General features: G+C 33.6%; 2 protein-coding genes across 4 annotated transcripts; one reads left to right on the forward strand and one right to left on the reverse strand.

Annotated features, from left to right (window-relative positions):
- The first annotated feature begins 1,381 nt into the window (after positions 1 to 1,381).
- On the forward strand, positions 1,382 to 2,135 carry LOC106779353. Its single transcript, XM_014667446.2, has one exon. It carries the CDS (start codon positions 1,382 to 1,384, stop codon positions 2,105 to 2,107), a length of 726 nt encoding a protein of 241 aa, XP_014522932.1. The 3' UTR covers positions 2,108 to 2,135.
- A 4,618-nt stretch (positions 2,136 to 6,753) lies between these two features.
- Positions 6,754 to 14,909, reverse strand: LOC106779340 (glyoxylate/hydroxypyruvate reductase HPR3-like). Of its 3 annotated transcripts, XR_001377159.2 has the most exons (5): positions 14,345 to 14,909; positions 11,841 to 12,529; positions 8,812 to 8,878; positions 8,590 to 8,662; positions 6,754 to 6,932 (listed from the first exon to the last, which is right to left on the reverse strand). XR_001377159.2 is itself a non-coding variant. In XM_014667434.2 (2 exons), exons 1-2 carry the CDS (start codon positions 14,822 to 14,824, stop codon positions 12,002 to 12,004), a joined length of 1,008 nt encoding a protein of 335 aa, XP_014522920.1. In that variant the 5' UTR covers positions 14,825 to 14,909; the 3' UTR covers positions 11,640 to 12,001. The 3 variants fall into 3 exon arrangements, 1 of the variants encoding a protein (XP_014522920.1); XR_001377160.2 differs by lacking the exons at positions 8,590 to 8,662; positions 8,812 to 8,878; XM_014667434.2 differs by lacking the exons at positions 6,754 to 6,932; positions 8,590 to 8,662; positions 8,812 to 8,878 and having other exon boundaries at positions 11,640 to 12,529.
- Positions 14,910 to 24,100: the final 9,191 nt, after the last annotated feature.

Below are 24,100 nucleotides of genomic sequence, written 5' to 3' on the forward strand. Positions count from 1 at the left end.
AACAGTCGTCATTAATCACTATGTTTTTATTCAATTGAACAAGACCCGATTACTAATGCCTTTATAAACAGTCCTCTTTAGCAAAACTTTCTTATAATCTCTAACAAATTTTTCACTAATACCAAACAAATATTTGACTAATACCAAGACTATTCAAATTGACCCCCAAAATGTGGTTTCCGCTCAATTCCTTTCCACAAGCCCTAAAAACAAAACTTCCTAGAGAATGCGGCAGCAATATACACAAAAGTGAAAACACAAGCATATAAAACAACAAAAGCACAATATATCACCGACCTTAATTTGAGGATCACAAGCATATAAAACAACAAAAGCACAATAAAATTTAAAAGGAATCGCATAAAAGCATAAGAAGAACGAGAAATCAAACTAGGTTGGCTCGCAGGAGATGAACGGCGCAACAAAGAAGCAACGGTGCGGCAGAGAAGCAAGGCCGGTGGAGAAATCAAACTGCCATTTGGGGAATGTCAACAGGTAGCAGGGGGGAATTTGCCGCGGTTGGTCAGAGAACCGCGGCCTATTCCCCTGTCAATTTATTGCAGGGGCTGACTGATGGGGAATGTCAGGAGGTAGCAGGGGGAATAGGCCGCGGTTCTCTGACTAACCGCGGCCTATTCCCCCCTGCTACCTGCTGACATTCCCCATCAGTCGGCCCCTGCAATAAATTGACAGGGGAATAGGCCGCGGTTGGTCAGAGAACCGCGGCCTATTCCCCTGTCAATTTGTTGCAGGGACTGACTGATGGGGCATGTCAGGAGGTTAAGGGGGAATAGGCCGCGGTTAGTCAGAGAACCGCGACCTATTCCCCCTTTATTAAATTTTTTTTTCTGACGTGGCGTCAAAGGGGTTGGTTGACTGGGGTATATGCCGCGGTTAAGTGGGGAACCGCAGCATATAAGTTCGATTTATTTACAAAACTGCCACCGCGCAGCATTATGCTGCGGTTTCGGGTGAACCGTGGCATAATGTGCGCTGTATAATGCTTTTTTTTACTAGTGTGAAAACAATATATATAAGCATCAATTACTCATCTTTTGACTCATCACCATCTTTTACAGCAAAAATTTAAAACTATATAAAAGTGTTCTATTAACTTACACAAAAGTCTGTTTTATTCTATTTGTTTAATAAAGAAGTTTATCTTAACACATTCTACCTTTTTAATAACTTAAGCGTGTTGTTATTAAATCACTCTAACATTCTTCATCAGAATCTTCCACCACTGGACATCTTTTTCTTTTCAACACCACAAGTTTTCCCGCTCTTGAATAAGGAAGAAAACCAATTACCATATATATACAACCCTTACAACATCACTATTTTCTTCACAGTTCACCAAGATTTTCCAAGTTCATCCAACATGGGAAACTGTTTATTGGGAGGCATGTCAGATCCTGAAGTAGTGATCAAAGTCACAACATCTTATGGTGGCATCATGGAATTCTATGCTACAATTACTGTGAGTTTCATCACCAATGAGTTCCCAGGGCATGGAATATTCCTAAGTCATGAACTCTTTTGCAAACCAATTAGCCAATTTGAGGAGTTGGTGGCTGGACAATCATACCACCTTTTGCCACTCAACAACCAATCGGAACACCCTCCGGCCACCGGGTACATCAGCGGTGACAACTACGCCACCATTCGGCAAGGGCATGTTCGTTCTCATAGTGTTCCTACTACCCCATATCCTCATCCTTACAGAATGTCCTTGGACTACCAACACCACCAAGGAATGAGGTTTCTCAACAAAACCTCTATAGAACCTTTCTCTTGTAGCACTAGTACTAGTAATAGTACCAGTAAATGCAGCATTATTACTAGCGTTGGCAGTAAAAGTAACAAGTTTTGGAAAGTGAAGTTGGTGATAACTCCTCAGAAGTTGATGGATATTTTGTCACAAGAGGCTAGAACCAAGGAGTTGATAGAGAGTGTTAGGATTGTAGCCAAATGTGGGGTTTCTGCAGGTGGCATTTTACCTGCATCTGCTGCAGCAAGCATAGTGTCTGATCAGTGGAGCCTCTCCGGTAGTGGTAGGAGTGCTTGTGATTCCTCTAAGATTGATGCATTGGTGGTTGAGATTTAGTATAATGCATGAAAAAATATGCAACCAAGTTTCACTCTTTCTTTGTCTTTACACTTGTATTTTTGGATGTTTCTCTGTTGATTTTGTATGCTTGTAAAAGTTCAGTTTAGACACATTCTGTCACATGATATTGTATAGTGATTCCCATGACATTTATTGGAATTTTGTGACTCAAACAACATTTGGTTGAAAGAGTCGATGTTGTTAAATAAAAATATTCATATTCTATTTTTTAGGAGAATTTTAGGCATTTATTTAAATTAATTAGTTTAGTATATATTTTTTAAAAGTCAGTTATAAATTATGTAGTATAAATATTTCTGTTTATGCTCAAAAAAAGATATCAGTTTCCCTTTTATTCTTTTGTCTCTTATACGGTAAAATCCAACAATTGGTATTAGAGCAAAAAAGAACTTACAAATGAAAAATCACAAAGAAAGCAGGCTTTGAAAGTCCAAAGCCAAATCAATTCTGTTCACAGCTATATCTCCCGTCATTTTCAACAGAATAATGACNTTGAAAACGGCACATGAAATCTGGAAGTTTTTGAAGGAAGANTATGAAGGCAATGAGAGAGTCAAAGGAATTCAAGCTTTGAATCTGGTTCGAGAACTTGAGATGTAGAGGATGAAAGATTCAGAGACGATCAAAGATTATGCGCAAGCTTCTTGACATTACAAACAAAATACATCTTCTAGGCACTGAGATTCCTGATTCTCGAATTGTTCAAAAAATACTTGTAACAAATTCTAGAAAGATATGAAGCCACATTGACTTCCTTGGAGAACTCAAAAGATCTTTCTACTATTATCTTGGCAGAACTTTTGGTAGCACTTCAGGCTCCAGAACAAAGAAGACTCATGAGAGAAGAAGGTCATATTGAAGGGGCTTTGACAACTAAATTTCTGAAAGAAAAGGTCAGGAAGTTTCAACCACAAAAATGATAACAAATCCTCTCATGTTTTTCCATCATGTCCTTTTTGTAAGAAAAATAATCATCCACATACAAAATGTTGGTGGAGGCCATATGTGAAATGCCATAAATGTGGACAATTAGGGCATGTGGAGAAAATATGCAAGTCATCAGAAAAACAAGAGAATGTACAAGTTGCGATTGAAGATAGTGAAGAAGATGAACTTTTTGTTAATGCAAGATCAACAGAAAGTTGGCTCATTGATAGTGGTTGCACGAACCACATGACTTACAATAAAGAATTATTCAAAGATCTTAATGCAACCTATTACACAAATGTCAGAATTGGAAACGAGGCAAAAATAGCAGTGAAGGGTAAAGGAACCATCGCGATCAAAGGTTGCACAGGTTTGAAATTAATTATTGATGTTTTATATGTTCCTGAAATTGATCAAAACTTGTTGAGTGTTGGCCAACTTCTAGATAAAGGCTATAAAGTTTTATTTGAAGATAAAAGTTGCATGATTAAAGATTCGAATAATAAAGAATTGTTCAGAGTTCAAATGAAAGGCAAGAGCTTTGCTTTGAATTTGATTGATGAAGACCGGTTTGCTCTGCACAAGGTTGAAGAGAAAACACAGGTATAAGGGTTGCCTGAATTGGAAGACAAATCATCCGTATGTGCAACTTTGCAATATGGAAAACAAACGAGGTTGCATTTTCCAAAAGACAAATAGAGAGCAACAAACAAGCTGCATGATGTTGGAGGACCTAAAAGAACCCCATCTCTGAATGACAAGAAAATAAAGCTAGTGGGTGTTAAAGTTGGTGAAAGTCAAATTAAACCAGAAAAATTAGAGGAAGAAAAACATCCTAAGACAACTCTTCCCGTAGAAAAAGCTGAAAATGCGGAGCAACAAGACAATACTGAAAAGGTGAAAGACACCAAGGACTTCCTAGTGGAAGAAACATTGGACAATCTCAGCGACCCAGTATCGCTTTCGGACTTGGACGAGCCAAAAGATTGCATCTTTACAAGTAAAACAAGTCCTGGGGATGATTCACCATCTGGACTTGGGTTTGGGTTTTTCCTCGGCGACAGAGAAAGCGGAGACAGTGATGGCGACTGACACTCCCTTCGCTCCAACGTCAACGAAATTGAAGACGACGATGGCATGTGGTGCCCGAAACCCGACAAAGGTGACGACCGTGTGGACAAGGACAACGTTCTTCTAATCGTCGTTGGAGGTGGCGGTGGAGAATGATGTCCTACGGTTTTTTCAGGTGACTTGGGTTGTGATCATCTCCGACTTATGGTCACAAGAGGAGAGAGACTAATGGAATGAGAGCAATTCGGGGAAGCAGAATAGGAAGAAGAGTAAGATGAATTGGTAGACTCACTACTACTACGACCAACTAAATTTTCTTTGATAGTGACAGTGAAAACTCACCGAGAACTCGATCCGGTTCCGATGGCCATGGCTGGTTGAAGGTGGAAAAGAAAAGAGGGTCCCAGAAGATGAATCCATGAACGAAGAAGAAAAATGATTCCAATTTTGACCCTAAAATTTTATGCTTTTTCTTTTAATTTTAATTTAGTCAGAAATAAAATTAGAACTGTTAGTCATGTCAGAAAAAAATTAACGCCCTTGATTATAAAGGACTAAAATTTACAGTTTCATTAAGAAGAAAGATGAAAATGAAGCAAACTTTGGAAAAGGGACTAAACCCAAAAACGCTTGGTAGTTGAAGGACTAAAAACATATTTAACCCTTAATTTTTTAATGGGACATAAAAAATCCAAAATTTGAATATGAAAAACTAAATAATCAGTATAAAAGCAAATAATAATTAGTAGTCAATATTTATTGGTAATTAGCAAAGGATATATTTGATGGTAATTAGAAAAGGATATATCCATTGGTAATTACGTAATTACTAAAGTAATTACCTAAGGATGAATACATTAGTAATTAGTGAAGGACAAAATTCGTCGGTAAATTTTACCAATAACACTTTTATCGATGAAGTTTTATCCACTGGTAATCCTTCGAAAAACAATGACTATTAACAAAGTTTTACAATTTTTCGAAGGATAATGATTGTTGGTAAATTCATTTTTTTTATGGTGAACACTTTAACAAAAGATTTAGTGAGACTTTGATCTGGTAAATGTGACTATTTAAACTTCACAAGTCTGAATATACTTCAACAAAACAAAATGGTGTAAGATTTGTTCTATAGATCTTGAGAGTGAGACTATTAGTGGGTGGTCCAATAAAGAGTGAAACAATCGGTTCAACAAATAACAAATCTCGCTAGGATAAGCGCTAACTCATGGGTTCTGATATCATGCTAAGAAGTAGACTTTAAGCTTAACTCAACCTTATAAACTTTTAAAAGTGAGGTTTGAATCCACTTATATACTGTAAATTAACCTTATCTCTAGTCGATGTGGACCTCTAAGAAGATGCAAGATCAATTTCATTGATGAATTTAGTAAAAACAAAGTATCAATCTACTTTTTTGTTGAACATTTTAAAGCTCTTTTAACTTAAAAAAAAAAAGTAAAAGCAAAGTTGAGAAAACATGAGTTTAGTAAGACGATTTTTTGTATAATTATAATTATGGTTTAGAGTATATTATTTGGATAAAAAAATTCTTAAAATAATTGAACATATTTTCGGCTTAAAGTTTTAAACTAGATACTTCTTCTTAATCGGAGTCCAATATTTGTAGTAAAGAACAAACTCTTAGAAGAGGCTTGAAGTGGATACAAATGTAAAAAGAAAATGTATTTTTCTTAGGGTTAGACAAGACTCAAGAACATATAAGTTGTATGATCTATTTTTGAAAGGATTATAATAAATAAATATGTGGTCTTTGAAGAAGAAAATAATTAGGATTGGGATATAATTCATGTGGAAGATTATGTGGCTAACTTAGATTGGAACGATGATGACTCTAAAACGAATGAAAATGAAATTGATACCAATGAAAACAATTGAGAAAACAAATAGAAATATATCTGCATTTAGTGAAGAACAACAATGACAATGTGAGATGAGAATGTTGATAATAATTCAAAAGTGAGTCTAAGTTCTACATTGAATAGAAATAAAAGTTAAAAGAAAAAAAAAAGATTCATAAACTTATTGTCTTTTAAAGTTTTGGATTGAAAGTGTAGTTAAATTTTTATGTAGGTTATGCTCAAGTCATATTTATGTAATCTCAAGCTAATCATCAGTGGTATCACACAAGTTATTACCTTAAAATTTTGAATTGAAAGTGGATGAGAGATTATATAGGTGAAAAAGATTTATTTGAAGAAGAATTCAACAAATCTATTCATGTTCATGATAAATTATCCAACTTGTTCCAAAGAAACCAAAGAAGAAGAAACCAAAGAAGAAGAAAAATGGAGAACAACATTGAGAGTTAATCGAGGAATAACTCAACATATAATTTCAACTTAAAACTTTTCAAATTATTTTGTTAATAAATTTAAAAAAATTAATCATCATTGATATTAATAATTAGTATTAATAACTATAATTTATTTGTATACAAATTATTAAATATACACTTTAATTTAATAGTTTGAAATATTAATTATAATTAAAAGGCGTAATTTTGATTAAAAATAATTATTAATAATGATAATTTTTATAAAACTTAAGTAATAAGAATAATTATTGTAACATCCCAATTTATACAAAAAACTATATAAAATAGTAGTCAACATTTTAATATTAAAGAACAGTTAAAGACTTGAAAATAAATAGTTAATCTTACAGTCATCCAAAATGGCTATAAAATTCAAACTTTATACACAAAACAAAGTGGATACTCTAAGACTAGACAACAGTGTCATCACCCTCCAATGCTTGCTTTAGAGGCACATCATCTACCCTGCTCACATCCAAATGGATGATCATAGTAAAAGAAAACACCACAAGAACAACATGCAAACACAAGCAAAAGGGTGAGCTAGATATAAAAAGATCATATAATTATAATAGAATATAACATACCAGTTCAATCCAAACAAATTGGAGTAATTCACACATCTTAACATGTTATATTCTAGACTTGACTCGTCTGGACTTAGAATGAATATCGAGCTATGACGGGTTTTGCACTTGTGGTGGCCTCTACTGCTTTGCAAAGTCATTGCCAATGGGTTTCACCCTATCACACACACAAGGTTAGTCCATTACCGTGCAATAGGCCTCCAAGTAGTGCCTATACTATGACCTCCTACTACTCTCATCACATGCATCAATCTTCTCTAATTGAGAATGAAAGATCATTAGAGTGGTAGGATAACTCCCAAGACTGAGCTCCCTATATTCATTCTAAACAACAAAAGTATCTCACCAAGAGATCTTACATTGATACCTAATTCCATCTCTTTAATTCATACATTACTCACTTTGAACCACTCTTTATACCTCTAACATTCATATGATTTCATACATATTATGCATCACATTCAATGAAGTAAACATCATTCAACCACTCAAGAACAAAGAAGAAGAAGCTTAAAATAACCTTGACCAGTCGCAAAGTGCACCAAGACGTTGAGTGAAATCAAAGGGTTTTCGCATAGCGACCCCAACTCGCTATGTGAAACCTCAAACAGGGACCTTCCTTTCTCAATCATTCGCACAACGACTAAACTCGTTGTGTGAATAAACCCACAGAGGTTTCAGACCTCACTCCCTCGCAAAGCGCCCCCTATTTGCCATTCTAATTAATTAACATTTTTCCCAGACCTATAACAGTTGCAAAGCAACTCAGATTCGCTATGTGAATCATCAAATAGGGAGCAACATCATCTAGTTACTCGCACAACACCAACTCGTTGTGCGAATGAGCAAACAAAGAGCACCCCTATGTGAGGACTTGTTGTGTGAAAATATTCGCTCAGCGAGTCTGCATAATCTGCAAAATGCAAATTCTGCAGAATTATGCAACTCACACACCTTTTACCATTTCTAACCATTTTCTTCAACTTCTGACACCCCTAGATTGTGTTTTATTTAGACTTGTCTAAGTGATTCTAAACATCCATAACATCAATATAAAGAGTTTAAGACTCAAATCCTACTATAAAACACAAAATCTAAGAACTTAAGGACCCAAATTCAATTGTACCACTTTGTACCTATTTTTGACCAATTTGATGCTTCTAATAAGTCACAATGAACTTTCTAAAACTGTCCCCAACAGCCTAATTGCACTTTAGACCTCCAATGCCCAAAATCACTATCTCACTTCCTTTAAAATGACCTAAAATATTACCAACTCACTATGTTTTCCCAACTCAGCTTTATTACAACTAAATTCTCACCCCAAAACAATTCTAACATGATCCATTACAACAATCAAACTCATCCAAGATAGTTTATAGACATCACATTACAGATTCACAGATTCAACACTCTAACACATGCAACTTAAGCTACTAAAAACCTAACTTATGCATTAAACAACATACCAATTCAAAATTCAGTAGACATATACATTATACAATAAATTCAAGAGAATATCTAACTTCCCTTACCTCAAAATTTCACAGCTCAAATCACCAACCTGCTTCAACAATACCTTGCACCGCAAGGAAAACTCAATAGACCCTACAAACCACCATTTGGTGATCAACAACAGCTCTTAGAGCTAGAATTTGACAGAGAAATGAAGAGAGGAAACGCAATTTACATGCAACCAACGAAGATTGCATGTCACAGGTTCAAGAACAGCAGAGAAAAAGGGGATAACCGCTTACCAACTAGAGTCAAGAATGCAATCGGTCAGTTGTGTAGCCCCCTACGCCGTGGACGTCTGGACACCTCCTGATCACAATTCCGACAACTCAACAAGGAGAAATCCTAAAGAGAACGCAGAAAAGAAGTAGAGAACGGATGTTCTAAAGAAATGAAGTGTTTAAAGTAATGAACCGAACTTTATAAAGTTATATATATTATAAAGTAGTTTTTAAAGAAAGTTGCTCGTTCCATTATTTTAATACACTCACCTACTCTATTACTCTATTTTCTAGATCCTTACAATTATTATTCTTAATTATTCAGTAAAGTAAATTATTTTTTGTTATACAAAAATTTGTACCACTCATTATTAATAAAATGTAATTTTATTAATAGCAGAAGTAAATTTAATATCTTTAATTTCATAAAGAAAAGTTATAATTTGAATATAACTATCAATTAAATAATTTTATAACATTTTAAATATTATTTAATAATAATGTATGATATTTAATGGAACGAATTGTATCTCTTCATAGTGATAGTAAACCAGTCTTGTACCTAATATTTCATGAATGTATCATAGATATTAATATATTTTCTTTCCTTTTATAAGAAAAAACAAATATGATTAAATTATATAATTGGGTTGTCTCAATGATCATATATAAGAAAAATGTCAAAAACAAACTTAAAAAAAATACATCTTCCCTACAAAATCCTATTAATACAAAATTTGTAAATCTCTAATAAGAAAAGAACTTAGTATTGGACATAAAAGACATTTTTCAAAAAAAAAATTCAGCAGAGAATTTCTCAAGATATCTCTTTCGTGATCGACTTTCATTAAAAGAACTCTTATATCCTTAGTTCTAAAAGGTTAAAGTTGTTTCCAGTGAAAACTATTTCTTTGTCTCTCACACATTATGTTGCCTTTCCTTTGTTATTTCATTCATAATCAAACTCCTTACTTTGAAGACATTATATTTTTTCATTCTTATCCTATAGTACTAAAACTAAAAGAAAGTCACAGTCGAGAATCACACAACCATATAATATCCTCTTTTCCTAGAAACTCTACAATCCTATTCCCCACTCTCCAATGCTACCTGCTACCCTTTAAAGGCTAAACATAGACTATGTGTATGTATACATGTCATTCACCCTATTTTTCATGACAAAATCCCAGATAAGCGACAAGTATTATTGGTAGTCGGTCTAAATATAAAAAACATACACCAACCTAAACAAATATCAAGAGTTATCAGCTAATGTGACGTAGGTGGCAATACCTACTGCAAATCTGAGGATGTGTAAGAACAACACAGAAAAATGAGTAAACATTATTAAACTTATATCTTAACTCAAGAACTTCCATGTCTTAAAGTGTAAAGATTGAACACATTCGATTGGACACATACACTTATATGTGATCCAAACCCATTCTTTTATTTTTGTTAGAACAAAAACTTCATAATCATCTACACTTGATATTCTAAATGTAACACTGTTTCTATGATTCCAAATACTCCACTTCCTCAAATATTCTAAGTGTAGCCTTTTACTCAACTATCTCTTTTAATAAACCACACTCATCCTAAGTTTCCACTTCCATTTTCCAGAGTCATATTAAACAATTTTGGATCCTTAACTTCTAATCCGTCCTCTTTCCTTAATTTTACGTATGTTTTCCACTTAACCTATGTAATTTTCCTACCTTCACACCCCAACCCCACAAGAATTCCCGCTATAATCTCCTAATCCTTTTCCACTCACTCAGTGGTATTTTAAATATTGATAAGTAATATAAAAGAAGAGTAGATATTACTTATTTGATTAAAGTTACTCTCTCTGCAAAATATATATATATATACCTTCCTTTCCACATAGCTAACCTCTTCCTCTTCTATAATCATACTCTGCCGTAATTCCTTCTTTATAATATTATCCTCTACAGTTATACCCAAGTATGCAAATAGTATTTTCATAAGAATACAATACTACTTATCTTTCAGCCATAGTGACACAATTCAACTTACAATTGCTTCTATTTCCTTGCACTTGCATTTTATGGTAAGACTCAGGGGATCCAATTTCCATTATTTTCTTTTCAAATGATACATTTGTGATCTTAGTGCAACATTTTGAGTATCGACCAGTTGGAATGCATTACTGTACCGTATAGTCAAAACGATCTTCTATATATTGTCATGGATGGTTGAGATGATCTCGAACAAATTATTGAGAGAATCATGAAATATAAACAGAGATATTTTAAGAGATATACTAGGATACATCGGAAACTTGGAACGATAACAAAGACGCTTACATTAAATATTATCCTTAATTAACAAATTAAACAATAATTATTCATTATGTTAAACAAATCATGCTAGCTAATCCAAACCCATACACAAGGATCCATTATAAATAGGATGAATTTTACACGTAAAAAGCACCTTTGATAGTATTTATTACTTATAAATTTATCCATAATGAGTTTACTTAAGCTTAAGAGAGAGAAAATCATCACAGGAACACAAACATAATGGAAGAAGAATTCATTTAGTCTGTACGAACAACAATAATTATATTTGTAATTAACAGGTGTTGGATATCATGTAATATTTTTAACAAAATGTAGTAGAAATATGTGAAAGGCCTAATTTTAAGAGCTATCTAATATGGATTTTTACATGGAGAAGCTTAAGAATAACTTTCTTCTCTACCACAAACATACGCATATGTTTAGGAGCAACAAGGTCAGGATCTTTAACATTGACTAGTGTATATATCTGCCTAGATTTCTTCCTTGCAAAACATTATACTTATTTGAAACAAAGAAATCTATAAGATAAATGTACAATATTAAAACGAAACACTGTGTAGGATCTTGAGAGAATCAATATAAGCTAGAACAGTAGTTTTTTCATGCATCTTGAAGAACCCTGCTTTTATTAAATCATGTAGCAGAAGATTCTAAAGAAAATACTAAAAAATTAAGAAAAGCATGTACTCTGTGCTATAAAAATGGACTTCAAAAACTTACCCAAATGGAGTTTGTTCATCTCCTTCCTTTTATGAACACAGTTTGATAGGCACTTCCCTGAGATGGTTTTGGAAATAGAACTATGCCATTTCCGACTCAAGAATCATTGAAGGAATGAAATCAAATTCTACAGCACGATATTATGCTGTCAAAAGAACAAGTTATTCAGGCAACATAACTGGAGTGATTAGGGGCTTATTTGAGAAAAAGGCTTCTAAATTCCCTCCGGCAATTTCACACATATTCATGAATGATTCCGCAGTAATAGCAGCAGCATGTGGAGACAAAACCACATTATTCATTTCAAAGAGCTCTCGAGGAACACGAGGTTCGTTCTCAAACACATCCAAACCAGCACCTCCAATTTCACCTTCCATCAAACACTTTACCAATTCCTTTTCATCAATAAGACCCCCTCTTCCAATATTCACAATAAATCCTCCTTTTCCTAACGCCAGAATGACTTCCCTGTTAATTATGTGTTTTGTTTGCTCATTTAGTTCACAACAGAGCACAAGAACGTCGCAAGTAGTTGCAAGCTCAACAACACTGGAATAGAAAGGATATGACACTGCAGTTTTTTTATGCTTAGAGTTGTATGAGATTATGCAACCAAAAGATTCGAGCCTTTTCGCCACTTCCATGCCAATGCTTCCCAATCCAATAATCCCAACTTGCTTCCCTGATAACTGAAAGTAACATCAATGCTTTATTCTTTTGCTTCTTTAGTGCACTATACATGCATATAATGTAAGACTGATCTGATTATGTACAAGGGGATATGACTACAGTTTGAAGTAAGAAGAACAAGAACTAAAACATGCATTTTCCCAGTAATCACTTTACTTAATGCCATGGAAATTTATCAACTAAGCTCAAATATAAAATCCCTTTAAAATTAGCAATAACAAGTTCAAATCAGATACGAAATACACTTAATACTGCAACATTATACTGAGGACAAAATTACAAAAAGAACCATTTGTATAAATCAAGTGATGAAATATTGTCGGCATGTCTTCCCGGCAACAAATACAACTTTTTATTTAGTTGACAAGCTTCATACACGTTACAAATATAGTTGAAGTGCGCTTTCATAATTGTGTGAATATGAAATCTCAAATTTACTCATACTAGGCACTATTTTCTTTTCTTTTTTAAAATTTTTCTCAGCATTTCCACAATAGTAGTTGAAGCATTAAAAATAAAAAATTAATAAAAATACTTAATATTACAAAAACTGCTAACAAAAGACTCTTACTACATTCTTTTGTACATATTCTTTGGTATTTAAAATTTATCATAAATCGCAAAATTTTGTGAATCACATTTTTTATGTTGAGATTTTGTAATTTTCAATAAATATTAATCAATAGAGAAAGGATATTATTAATTCAGAACATCAAACTCTATGGTTAATTACTATGTGTTAAACAACACTAGTTAATGTACATTTGTCTTTATGGTTGATCTACTCCTAAAACCAACACTGGTTAGTGTACAGTTGTAACTGTGGTTAATCGGTTTCTGATTAACCTGAATATTTATAAATATGCATCGGATGAGAGAGATTTTCGGAACCCCTATGTCCCACATTCAGCATATAATAATTAATGAATCTCTAGTTTAGAGGGCCATAGAACCTAACCAGAACAAGTACCAACTTGGTATGTTGTCTATAAACAGAGGTTGAATTGTCCCAGGTTTTACTCACCTTAAGTGTGTTAATTCAAAATATGTAAATATAAACAATAATAATAAATTTTTTTAAGAGATTTCATAATATACACCTATTTTTTAACAAATATTATATAAATACTACCTATTATTTTATTCCTTTTTAATTATTTTTAAAATTTCACTAAAATGATCTATTATCTCCATATATTTTTGCTCATTTTTATTTAATTTGTACCCCTTTTTCTTATTTAATCTTATTTTCATTTTTTATGCATGTAATGAATTCTTAATTTAATCTCGATGCATACAAATTTATAAAATAGCTTTCATACATTTTATCTTATATTTAAAGTTTTTTCTTGTTTGATTTTTATTTATGGAGCACACTTTTAATATGATCTCTGCACATAAAAATTTCTTAAGGAGATTAAAATTAAATGATAGCCTTAATTACTTTTTATTTTATCATACATTTATTTTGTTAATATGATCTTCAATTAATGAAAAAAATTATCTTTAATTTACAAAAGGTAACAATATAACTTTTAAAAGCTTTAGTCACATCCTTCAATTTTTACAAATACAATAACAATCCATCAAAATATCGCTATTAATATATATTTTCATTATTGTGCATTGTATATAAATTAGATCATCTGTAAATTAAAATCGCAAGTGTTTAATAGGTTTAAGTGGATTTTCTATTAATAATAAATTCAAATTGCATAAATTAAAAGGTAATTAGACTTATGTTATACTTTTAGTTTGTATAAAATTGGGATTCATATAGTAAAAAGCTGTAAAAGAATAAGAATATAGCAAACCTTTGACCCTAATGGGAATAAATGCCAGGGGGCATTGTGGCGATTCTGCGTCCTTAACCACCGATCTGCCGCTGAGATTTTCCTCATTCCGTCAATGAGCAGAGCCACGGCCATATCTGCCACATCATCCGAGAACATACCTCCAGCACCGGCAACCTGGATTCCGCGGCGGCGACACTCACGGAGGTCGATGTGATTTGTTCCGGCGCTGGTGGTGACGAGGACGCGGAGCGATGGGAGGAGGCGGAGGACTTCAGCGGTTACGGAGTAGCCGGTGCCACAGAGAATAGCGGTAATAGAGGGAGGGTGGTGGAGTTGAAGGTAGTGTTGAAGCGAGAGATCTGAGAGGTGAGATTTGAGAAAATGGAATTTGTGAGAGTAAAGAGGTTCAAGTGATGAGAAGATAAAAGGAGGACCCAAAACCAGCACTTTGGGAAGACCTTTCATGTCACTGCTGCTATGGTTTGCTTCTTCTGTCATTGAAATAGCTTTGAATTGAAGATGCTTCACTCTCTAACCCCATAACCCCAATGCTCTCTAACAAACTATATCATTGAAATCCACTACAAAAACAGACAAAACTCACCGAATATGCAGAAAAATTTTATTTATTAATATACTTCAAAATATAAATTGTCCTTCTTATATAAATGTTTTTAATTTTAAATCAAAATTATTTTAATGTAATACTATAATTTTATGAAAGAAACGAAAGTATTTGTCAGAAAAAACAAATGATAATATAATATTAACATTCTAATTAAATAGTCTAAAACTATTAAGGAATTATAACAAATATAATATAATAAGAACATACAAAGTCTAAATATAATTATTTAACAAAATTATAAAATTAAACTTTATATACAAAATCTTAATAAAAAATTATATACAAAAATCCTTAAATACAATTAAAAGAAAACAAAGAGGTAATATCTACACATAGCATTATTTCTACCTAAAACTTGTTTCAAATATTTCTCATATTCTCTTACCTATTTGATGATCATTATCCAAACAAATATACCAAGATAATCAAATAAAGAATACATAAAATAGTGGAAACTAATGATAAAAGAATAAATCATAGTATAATAACATTTCATGCATACATTTAGTATAAATTCGTTTTGAATTCTTTTATCGCAAGATTTCAATCCAAAAATAATTAAAATCTCACTTTAGATAACAAAATTAAATTCTACCAGTTTTAGCTCACATTTGAGCAACTTAAGGATTTGAACAAGTCACAAATGACTCAAAGACAGACCCCAACCATTCCAAATTGCTTCAGGACATTCAAATCAAAATTTCATCACTCAAGACGCTCGATTTGCACCTAAAAACCATCCAAAACACCACCAATGGACTACTACATATTTCTAAATTAGATTTTAACTTGTTCATAACTCAAACAAGTCTCAAACTACATCAAAACAAACTCTAAAATTTAGTGTCCTCTTTTTAACCCTTAACTCAACTTTATATACCAAAACCCCCTTTTTAAAGCTAAAATTGACCTACAACCAAACCTAACCATTCCTTTCTAAAAATTCCAATCAAATAACATCACTAACTTCACAACCACACCTAACCATTCCTTTCTAAAAATTCCAATCAAATAACATCACTAACTTCACAACCACGGAAATTCAAGATCATGATCAATTCCAAACAAATTCATTATATTTTAGAACATTCATCACAACACCAAGTATAAGTCAACTATTTTAAATCATTCAAATCATAATTCATACAAAAACATATACAAATTTTAATTTTAATCAAATTTCACACAACCTAACTAAGATCATCAATTTAAAATAACATCAGACAAGGTCACTTAGCTTCCCCTTATCTTAAGGAGAACTACTAAGCTTTAAACCCTATAAATCACCAATTTGTGATCGAAATAAGTCCTTAGGACTTTAGAATAACAAAGAACTAGAAGAAGGGATTAAAAGACACATCCGAGAAAAAATCACCAAGCATGATCTCATCCTAAGAGCGAAAGGAAAAAGAGTCGATACTTACTTGTTATAGACTAGAAACTAATGAGTAGAAAATTGAGATTGCATTGTTGTGATCTTCTAGGAATTTCCTGATTGTCAAACAAATGATCGATGAGTTAGAAGTTGTAGAAAGAAGGGAGAGAAAACTTGAAGAAAGAATTTTAGAAAGATGATTAATGTTTTAGATATCGAGACGAGTTTAAGAAATTTCATTATATTATTGAATTATTTTAAAATTAAAATATCGGTATCATTATTTAAAAATATCTATCAACTCTAGCACTTTATTTTCTAGGTTCTTACAATAATATTTTCTAAGAAAGATAAATAATTAATTAATATTATTTATGCAATTAAATCTCTATATAAAAAAATTATCTAAAATCATATATAGCATTATGTTTAAGACCTTCTACTAATAGAACATTTTTCTTTAACCAACAAAGGAAAATGTAGAAACTAAACAAAAGAACACCACAATTTTATACTAGTTCGACTCTCATCCGATTCTACATCTAGTACTCCTCCAAACAACTTGAGTTGGAGGGATTTCACTATTTATAATTGTCAAGAATACAAGAAACCTCTCAATGTATCCTTACACACTCTCAAACATAGAAAATCCTAATCAAGAGAGGTTATACATACACTCTCTCAATGTCTTGCCTACCCAACAAAGACAAATACAAATTACAGAATATGTAGAACTTGGGTGCACCAACAAGTGTAGATCTCACAATGAAAAACACAGTAGAATGCTGGTTAACCACTTTGCCCTTCATGAAGCCTTGGAAACCTTGAATTTTTTAAAAATTTGGTTGATGCATCTAAGAATGTTCAAGACAGCTCTGGACGTGTTCTTGCTTCAGCTTTGATCACAATTAGAATCTTCTTCATAACTAAAACTTAGTTAGAACACACACACATATACAAAATGCAAAACTGATGCACTTAATCGATTGTGTTAATTTCCTAATAGATTAGGCTCATCTCACAATTTTAATCGATTAGGTTATTTCCTTATCGATTAAAACAAATAACACATCTCTAGTATGCCTTTAACTCACTTTAACTTATTATGCACCATGGTTAATCGATTAAGAGAAATGCATTACACCATATTAATGCAATTTGGCTTTTTTACGCAACCAAGACTTTATCCTATATGAATTTAACCTATTCTAACAGTTTAAAAACTTAATGAAAGAACATTAATCAAGTTCATCATCAAAAACACGATTTACCAATCCTTGAGAGAATTCTCCCACTCAATATCTCCCTTTTTTTTCATAATGACCAATACTTCCATTTTAATCACATGTTCTTCTTAGCCTGCATCATTAAACACATTTTTTCTTCCCCTTTGGGCATTAGCAAAAAATAGGACAAGTGAATAATGAACCTTAATGGATAAGTAGATTAGATATGTAAATTATAGACATGTAAGTAGAATACTAAGCATAAAAGTGTTTAATACAGTCATCCATGTAGAATTAACTAGAATTGTCCAACAACCTATGAAATTTAAAGCAAAACATATTAAGACAGAAAAACAAAACCTAAAGCATAAGATTTAGAGCATAGAAATTAAAACATAGAGTCTTCTTCCTCCTCTTCTTGTTCGCCTTCAAATTCATCTCCTCTAATATCTTGATCCTTCAACTACGTTTGTAGTGCCACAATTTCTTTGTCCAATGCATCAAACTTGGACATGTAAGTTGAGTGATTTGATACCGGTGTCTACTACTGTTTCAACCTCAAAATCATTCTTTAGACGCACAACAAGGGTAGCAATGGACATATCCACATTCACACGGTCCACATCTTCTCCTTTATCTCCTAGTGGTTCATCTTTGAAGGTTGTCAAACTGCTTTTTGTTGCGCAAAAACAGAACAAACTCAGCTTCCCCACTAATGAGGTATAGGAATAACCAAGGATCAACCCAAGGACTCAACTGTTGGAAGTCTCACATCGACTAGATATAAGGCTAATTCATAGTATATAAGTGGGTGCAAACCTCACCGCTCAAGTCGGTTTTGTGGGGTTGAGTTAGGCTTAAAGTCCACTTTTAACATGGTATCAAAGTCATTGTTAAAAGCATTTCCCAGCGATATTTGTTGTTTGTTGGGCATATTATTTCACCCGCTATCGAGTCGTTATCGGAACACCTATTAATGTCTAGTCTCACGCTCGAGATGTATATACCTCGGCGTGAGGGGGGGTGTGTTGGAAGTCCCACATCGACTAAAGATAAGGCCAATTCATAGTATATAAGTGGGTGCATAACTTCACCTTACAAGCCGGTTTTGTAGGGTTGAGTTAGACTTAAAGTCCACTTCTAACATGGTATCAAAGCCATCGTTAAAAAGCCTATCCTAGCGATATTTGTTGTTTGTTTGGCATATTGTTCCACCCGCTATCGGACCGCTATCCGACCACCCATTAATGTCTATACCTCGGCGTGAATAGGGTGTGTTGGAAGTCCCATATTGACTAAAGGTAAAGCCAAATTATAATATATATATATATATATATATATATATATATATATATATATATATATATATATATATATATATATAAGTGAGGTGCAAACCTCACCTTACAAGCCGATTTTGTGGGGTTGAGTTAGGCTTAAAACCCACTTTCTAATATCAACAAAAATTAAGTTTTAAATAAGAGATGAGGCATAGATAGAACAAAGAGATGACTGTTACCAAAATCAAATGGGCAGGACAAAGCATCTGCCACTATATTCGTCCTCCCCATTTTATACTGTATGGAATAATCGAAGCTCAACAACTTCGATAAATAAACTTGTTGTTCAGGAGTTTGGATAACTTATGTCATCAACTCCTTGAGGCTACGATGATCCGTGAGGATTGTAAAGGAGTGCCTAAGTAAATATTGGCACCACTTCTTAGCTGCAACTGTAATGGCATGAAGTTCCTTGACATAAATAGAGGAACGTATGAGCTTTGGGCAAAATGGTTTATTGTGAAACGCTATTGCATGACCTTCCTGCATCAAAACTGCTCCCATGGCTAAGTCATATGCTTCTGTCTCCAAAAGGAAAGGCAAGTCAGAATTGGGTAAGGCTAAGACTGTGCTTCAGTCATGGCTTTTTTCAAGGTATCAAAAGTGGTTTGAGCTTCACTGGTCCATATGAATGCATCCTTATTTAAAAGTGTTGTCAAGGGGAAGGCTATGGTTACATACCCTTTTATGAATCGCCTATAAAATCCTATCAGTCCAAGAAAACCACGTAATGCTTTGATCGTGGTATGAGGTGGCCAATCCAACATTGTTTGAATTTTGAATGTTCTGGTACGACATCAGCTGCGAAAATCACATGTCCTAAATACTCAACTTGTTGTTGAGCAAACAAACACTTAGACCTATGCAAAAAAAAAAAAACAAAACAAAACATGCCATGTGCCAATTGCTAGAAAGGCAGCTCTAAGTGTTGAATATGATCCTCCAAGTTCTTGCCATAAATCAGTATGTCGTAAAAGAAAACAATCAGAAATTTAAGCATAAATGGTTTTAGCAATTCATTCATAGTTTCTTGAAACGTTGAAGGAGTGTTGTTGTCAAACTTAGAGAAGATTGAGCCCAAAAACTGTGTCTCCTCTTGCTGGAGAACTTTCATATAAATACAAATGATTACAATATGTCAAGTTGATTTTTAGCCCACTAAATAAGCTAAACTGTCATATGTACATTTACTACAACTAATTATCCTAATTAAGGGAATAACAGTTACAAATAAATACACAATTGCATATCTTTTGTCATTCATTCTGTTAACATCCCCCCTCAAATTGATGTTGGTGAATCTACAAGCATCAATTTGTAAAGTAGAAAATTGTGAAGTTGGCGTGACAATGATTTAGTGAAAATGTCAGCTATTTGAACAGATGTTGAGACATATGGTAGATTGATGACTCTACGATCATACGTTTCTCAGATAGAATGACAATCGACCTCTATGTGTTTCGTCCTTTCATGGTAAACTGAATTTGCTGCAATCTGTATGGCACTAGTGTTATCAGCATGCAGTGGAGTGGATTGTGCTTGAGACAATCCAAGCTCTGTAAGAAGACCACGTAGCCATATTATTTTAGAACAAGCAACAAACATTGCCATGAAATAGGAGTATTTCCTAGGAACATACACCAGCCAATAGTTGATCTCCTAGTGTCTGGACAACCAGCCCAATCAACGTCACTATAAGCTTGGAGTTGAAGAGATGAATTACCATGAAAGAATAAACCACGACTTGAGGTGCCAAGGAGATATTTAATGATACGCTGCACTGTTGAAAAATGGAAGTGTCTTGGAGATTGCATAAACTTACTAACAGTGTGTACAACAAAAGAAATATCAGGGCAAGTGATAGTCACATAAATGAGACTACCAACTAGTTTCCGATATTGAGTGGGATCGTCAAGAAGCTCTCCTTCATGTCGTCTATATTTAACATTAAATTCCATTGGAGTGTCAACAGGGTTAGGCATTGGTGAGTCCCGCTAGTTGGACCAAATCTTGAATATATTTATGTTGATTTACGAAAATGCCTTCAAGATGGTAATGCACCTCTAAACCCGAGAAATAATTGAGATAGCCTAACTCTTTCGTGTGAAAATTTGAATGCAACATTTTTTTTATTCTAGAAATAGCATCTTGATCAGAACCAGTGACCACAATGTCATCCACATAAACAAGAAGTATGACGATGCCTTTAGGAGTCCTTTGAAGGAAGAGTGATGGATCATACTGACTTTGATTAAAAGAAAAACCAAGAGTGGAATGAAACTTTTCAAACCATACTCTTAGGGCCTGCTTCAATCCATATAAAGAGCTTTTCAATTTGCAAACAGTATTCGGGGATAGGGTCGACATACCACCAGGAATTGTGATGTAAATTTCCTCCTTAAGGTCACCATGGAGGAATGAATTTTTGACATCAATTTGATGTAATGGCCACGATTTGGATGCAGCAAGAGCAAGGATAGTGCACATAACGGTCATCTTGACAACTGGAGCAAAAGTCTTGTCATAGTTTAGGCCACACTCTTGCTTATTTCCAAGCACAATCAGTCACGCCTTGTAACGGTCTATGGAGCCACCTGAACGCAACTTTATAAAGAAAAATAAATTGTTGCCTAAAGGTTTAACAGATGGAGGACATGGCATTATATCCCATTGATGGGTGTCGCACCGCATGCAAATTTGATGTGTAATTAGGAATGCAGTATAGACTAGGAAGTGACTCCTACGTCGTTTCTCAAGGACCAAATCCGGTTCGAGTCTTAGGTCTAACACGTAGTGGGGGGGTTTGAAAGTGTTCTTGCAAGGAAAATAAAATTAAAGTAAAACTAGAAATTAAATACAACCAAACATAATTGAAAACATTAAAATAACTGAATAAAGCATGAAGACTGAACAGTCCTACAGATGACCGAACGGTTCTACATTGAAACTAAACGGTCTCTAAAACAAGATTAGTAAACTAATTAAAATGCAGTAGATAATAAAGAAACATTTGGCATGTTATCCTGACACAACACTTAAGCTAAAGAAATGAAATGCTATTCATCACGGAATCAACACTTAAAAAGAAAACCCTAACAGTAAAGCAAGATAAATGAGCTAGGTGCTTCCATTAATGCATTAAAATTATCAATGCAAGCTTAAAGTTAATCAAGTAAAACACCATAAAACAAACAAAAAATTAAAAATAACACATGACATTGAAAATAATTTTAGGACTAAACTACTTCATTCTAGAAGAAAAAGTAAGAAACTTCTCCAAAAAAATTCAGTTGTGTGCTTAACCAAATTAAGTTAGCAATTTTTCCTAGAACCAACAAGTAAAAGAAAATCACCACTTTCTTCATCAAAGAAAGAAAGAATCAATCACATGTGTGCCCTCCAAAGGTTATAAAAATCAATTCTCCCTGGACGAAATTTTTTTAGCACGGTGTTGGAATCAAACTAAAAAAAAGAAAAATGAATATGCTTCTCCCGTGAGCTGCAGCTCCCTGCAGCTGCACCATTTCACCAAGCAATGAATCTTTTCACTATTTCTAAATCAAATAAAATGAGCAATGGTTTCAGCCGTAACACAAGCCAATCAATCAACACCACTCAAGCCATCACGTGCTGCTAGGACAAATGCAATGAAATGAAATCACCACTTAAAAGCATAAAAAAATTCAAGGCCGTAGATGCCCTGCTCACCAACTCCCATCAAATCTTCATTCTTCAAATAAATAAAAGAAAATGCTAGCTCCAACAATCAGCTGCCACACGTCCCATCATTCCACCTAATCTACTCTTCAATTCATGAAATGAAATGCAAGAAAGACTAACAATTTCATCACCATACTGCACCAATTCTAAAAATTCTACCATAATGAAATTAGCATGCTACTTTTCTAAAGCAAGCCGAGACCTGTGCTGCAATAAAAATTCTTTTCAAGCATATGAACAACAAAACTAAAACCCCTTTTCTAGCTTCCATTGCAAAGCGACGTTACAACATTTTAAAATGAAGCTTCAATATAAGAATGCATGAAATTAAATAGAAAGACAAAAATTACATTCAGCAATATGAAATTAAGATGGTGCTCTTCATTCCCATTCACCCAAAATCTAACACCGTGAACATTCTTCAAAGGAAAAAGGAGATTCAACAGAAACGTTCTAGCCAAAGCCCTTAATTCTGCCGAGAAAAAAAAAATGAGAGTGACGGCTGCTGGGAATGTTGGAATCCCTAGGGCCATGTGTCCTCTTTTAAGGTTGGGTGGGGTCCACCCAAAAACCCTAAAGTTGCCAAGTGTCCTACAACTATTTGGGCCCATTATGTTTTTGCCAAAATTGGGTCCAATGTGCACAAGCTTGTCCAAAAAGTTTAAACAATTAAATTACAATATAACTAAAATTTAAAATGTCTAATTTGAGAGTCTTGAATTATTTTGTCTCCTTCCCAATGCTCCAAATTGTATCTCCAAAATTTTCCCTGCAATTAAAAAATGCAATTAATTAGCTCAGAATATTCAAATTAATTAAAATTAGAATTTCCGGTCAAATTAAGCACAATTAACAGAAACGAGAAAATACCGGACAATTAAACACAATTCCCTTATTAATTCTAGCACAATAAACTAAGCGAAATCAATAAAATATCGATTCATCACCATGTTTGATTTTCTTCCAAGGCGATAAGTTCACTTTCAATAGCTTTTTGCCAATATTCATTCTTCATTGCCTCTTTATAAGAAGAAGGAATAAGAATAGATGATAATGTTGTTGTCATGGAAAAGATATACCTTTGTAGGGGTTACAAATGCGTGAATTGCGTCGTAAAGGAGCTGGTTCTGGTTCTGGAGCTTGTACTGGATCAGCATCCAAGGAATTATCTTGAAGGAGCCCATGGGATTGTGTTAGGTGATGTTGAGTGGCAGTATTTCGCCTTTGATATGTCAATAGAGGTCTAGATGATTATTGACTTGCAGAAGAATTAGAAAACAATGACAAAAGAGAAATTGGAGAACAGGACGGGTCTGTTAGCAAATTGGTGAAGATGAAGTTTTGATGATTCCCAAATCACGTCAAGATTTATCAAGATTTACGAAGATCATTTGAAGACTTATTTTTGTTATAAAAAGCTTTTGTAATAATTGTAGTTTATTGTTTAGGACTTAGATTTTCATTGGTTTTGATTCCATGTACTTT

This window comes from Vigna radiata, unplaced genomic scaffold (assembly GCF_000741045.1).
Source record: "Vigna radiata var. radiata cultivar VC1973A unplaced genomic scaffold, Vradiata_ver6 scaffold_194, whole genome shotgun sequence".
NCBI lineage: Eukaryota > Viridiplantae > Streptophyta > Magnoliopsida > Fabales > Fabaceae > Vigna > Vigna radiata.

Excerpts from the sequence above, each read along its gene's own strand:
- LOC106779353 (XM_014667446.2), top strand. The coding sequence starts at position 1,382 with ATGGGAAACTGTTTATTGGGAGGCATGTCAGATCCTGAAGTAGTGATC.
- LOC106779340 (XM_014667434.2), bottom strand. The coding sequence starts at position 14,824 with ATGACAGAAGAAGCAAACCATAGCAGCAGTGACATGAAAGGTCTTCCC. Across the intron at positions 12,530-14,344 it reads TATTCCCATTAGGGTCAAAG|TTATCAGGGAAGCAAGTTGG; the intron begins GTTTGCTATATT and ends TGTTACTTTCAG.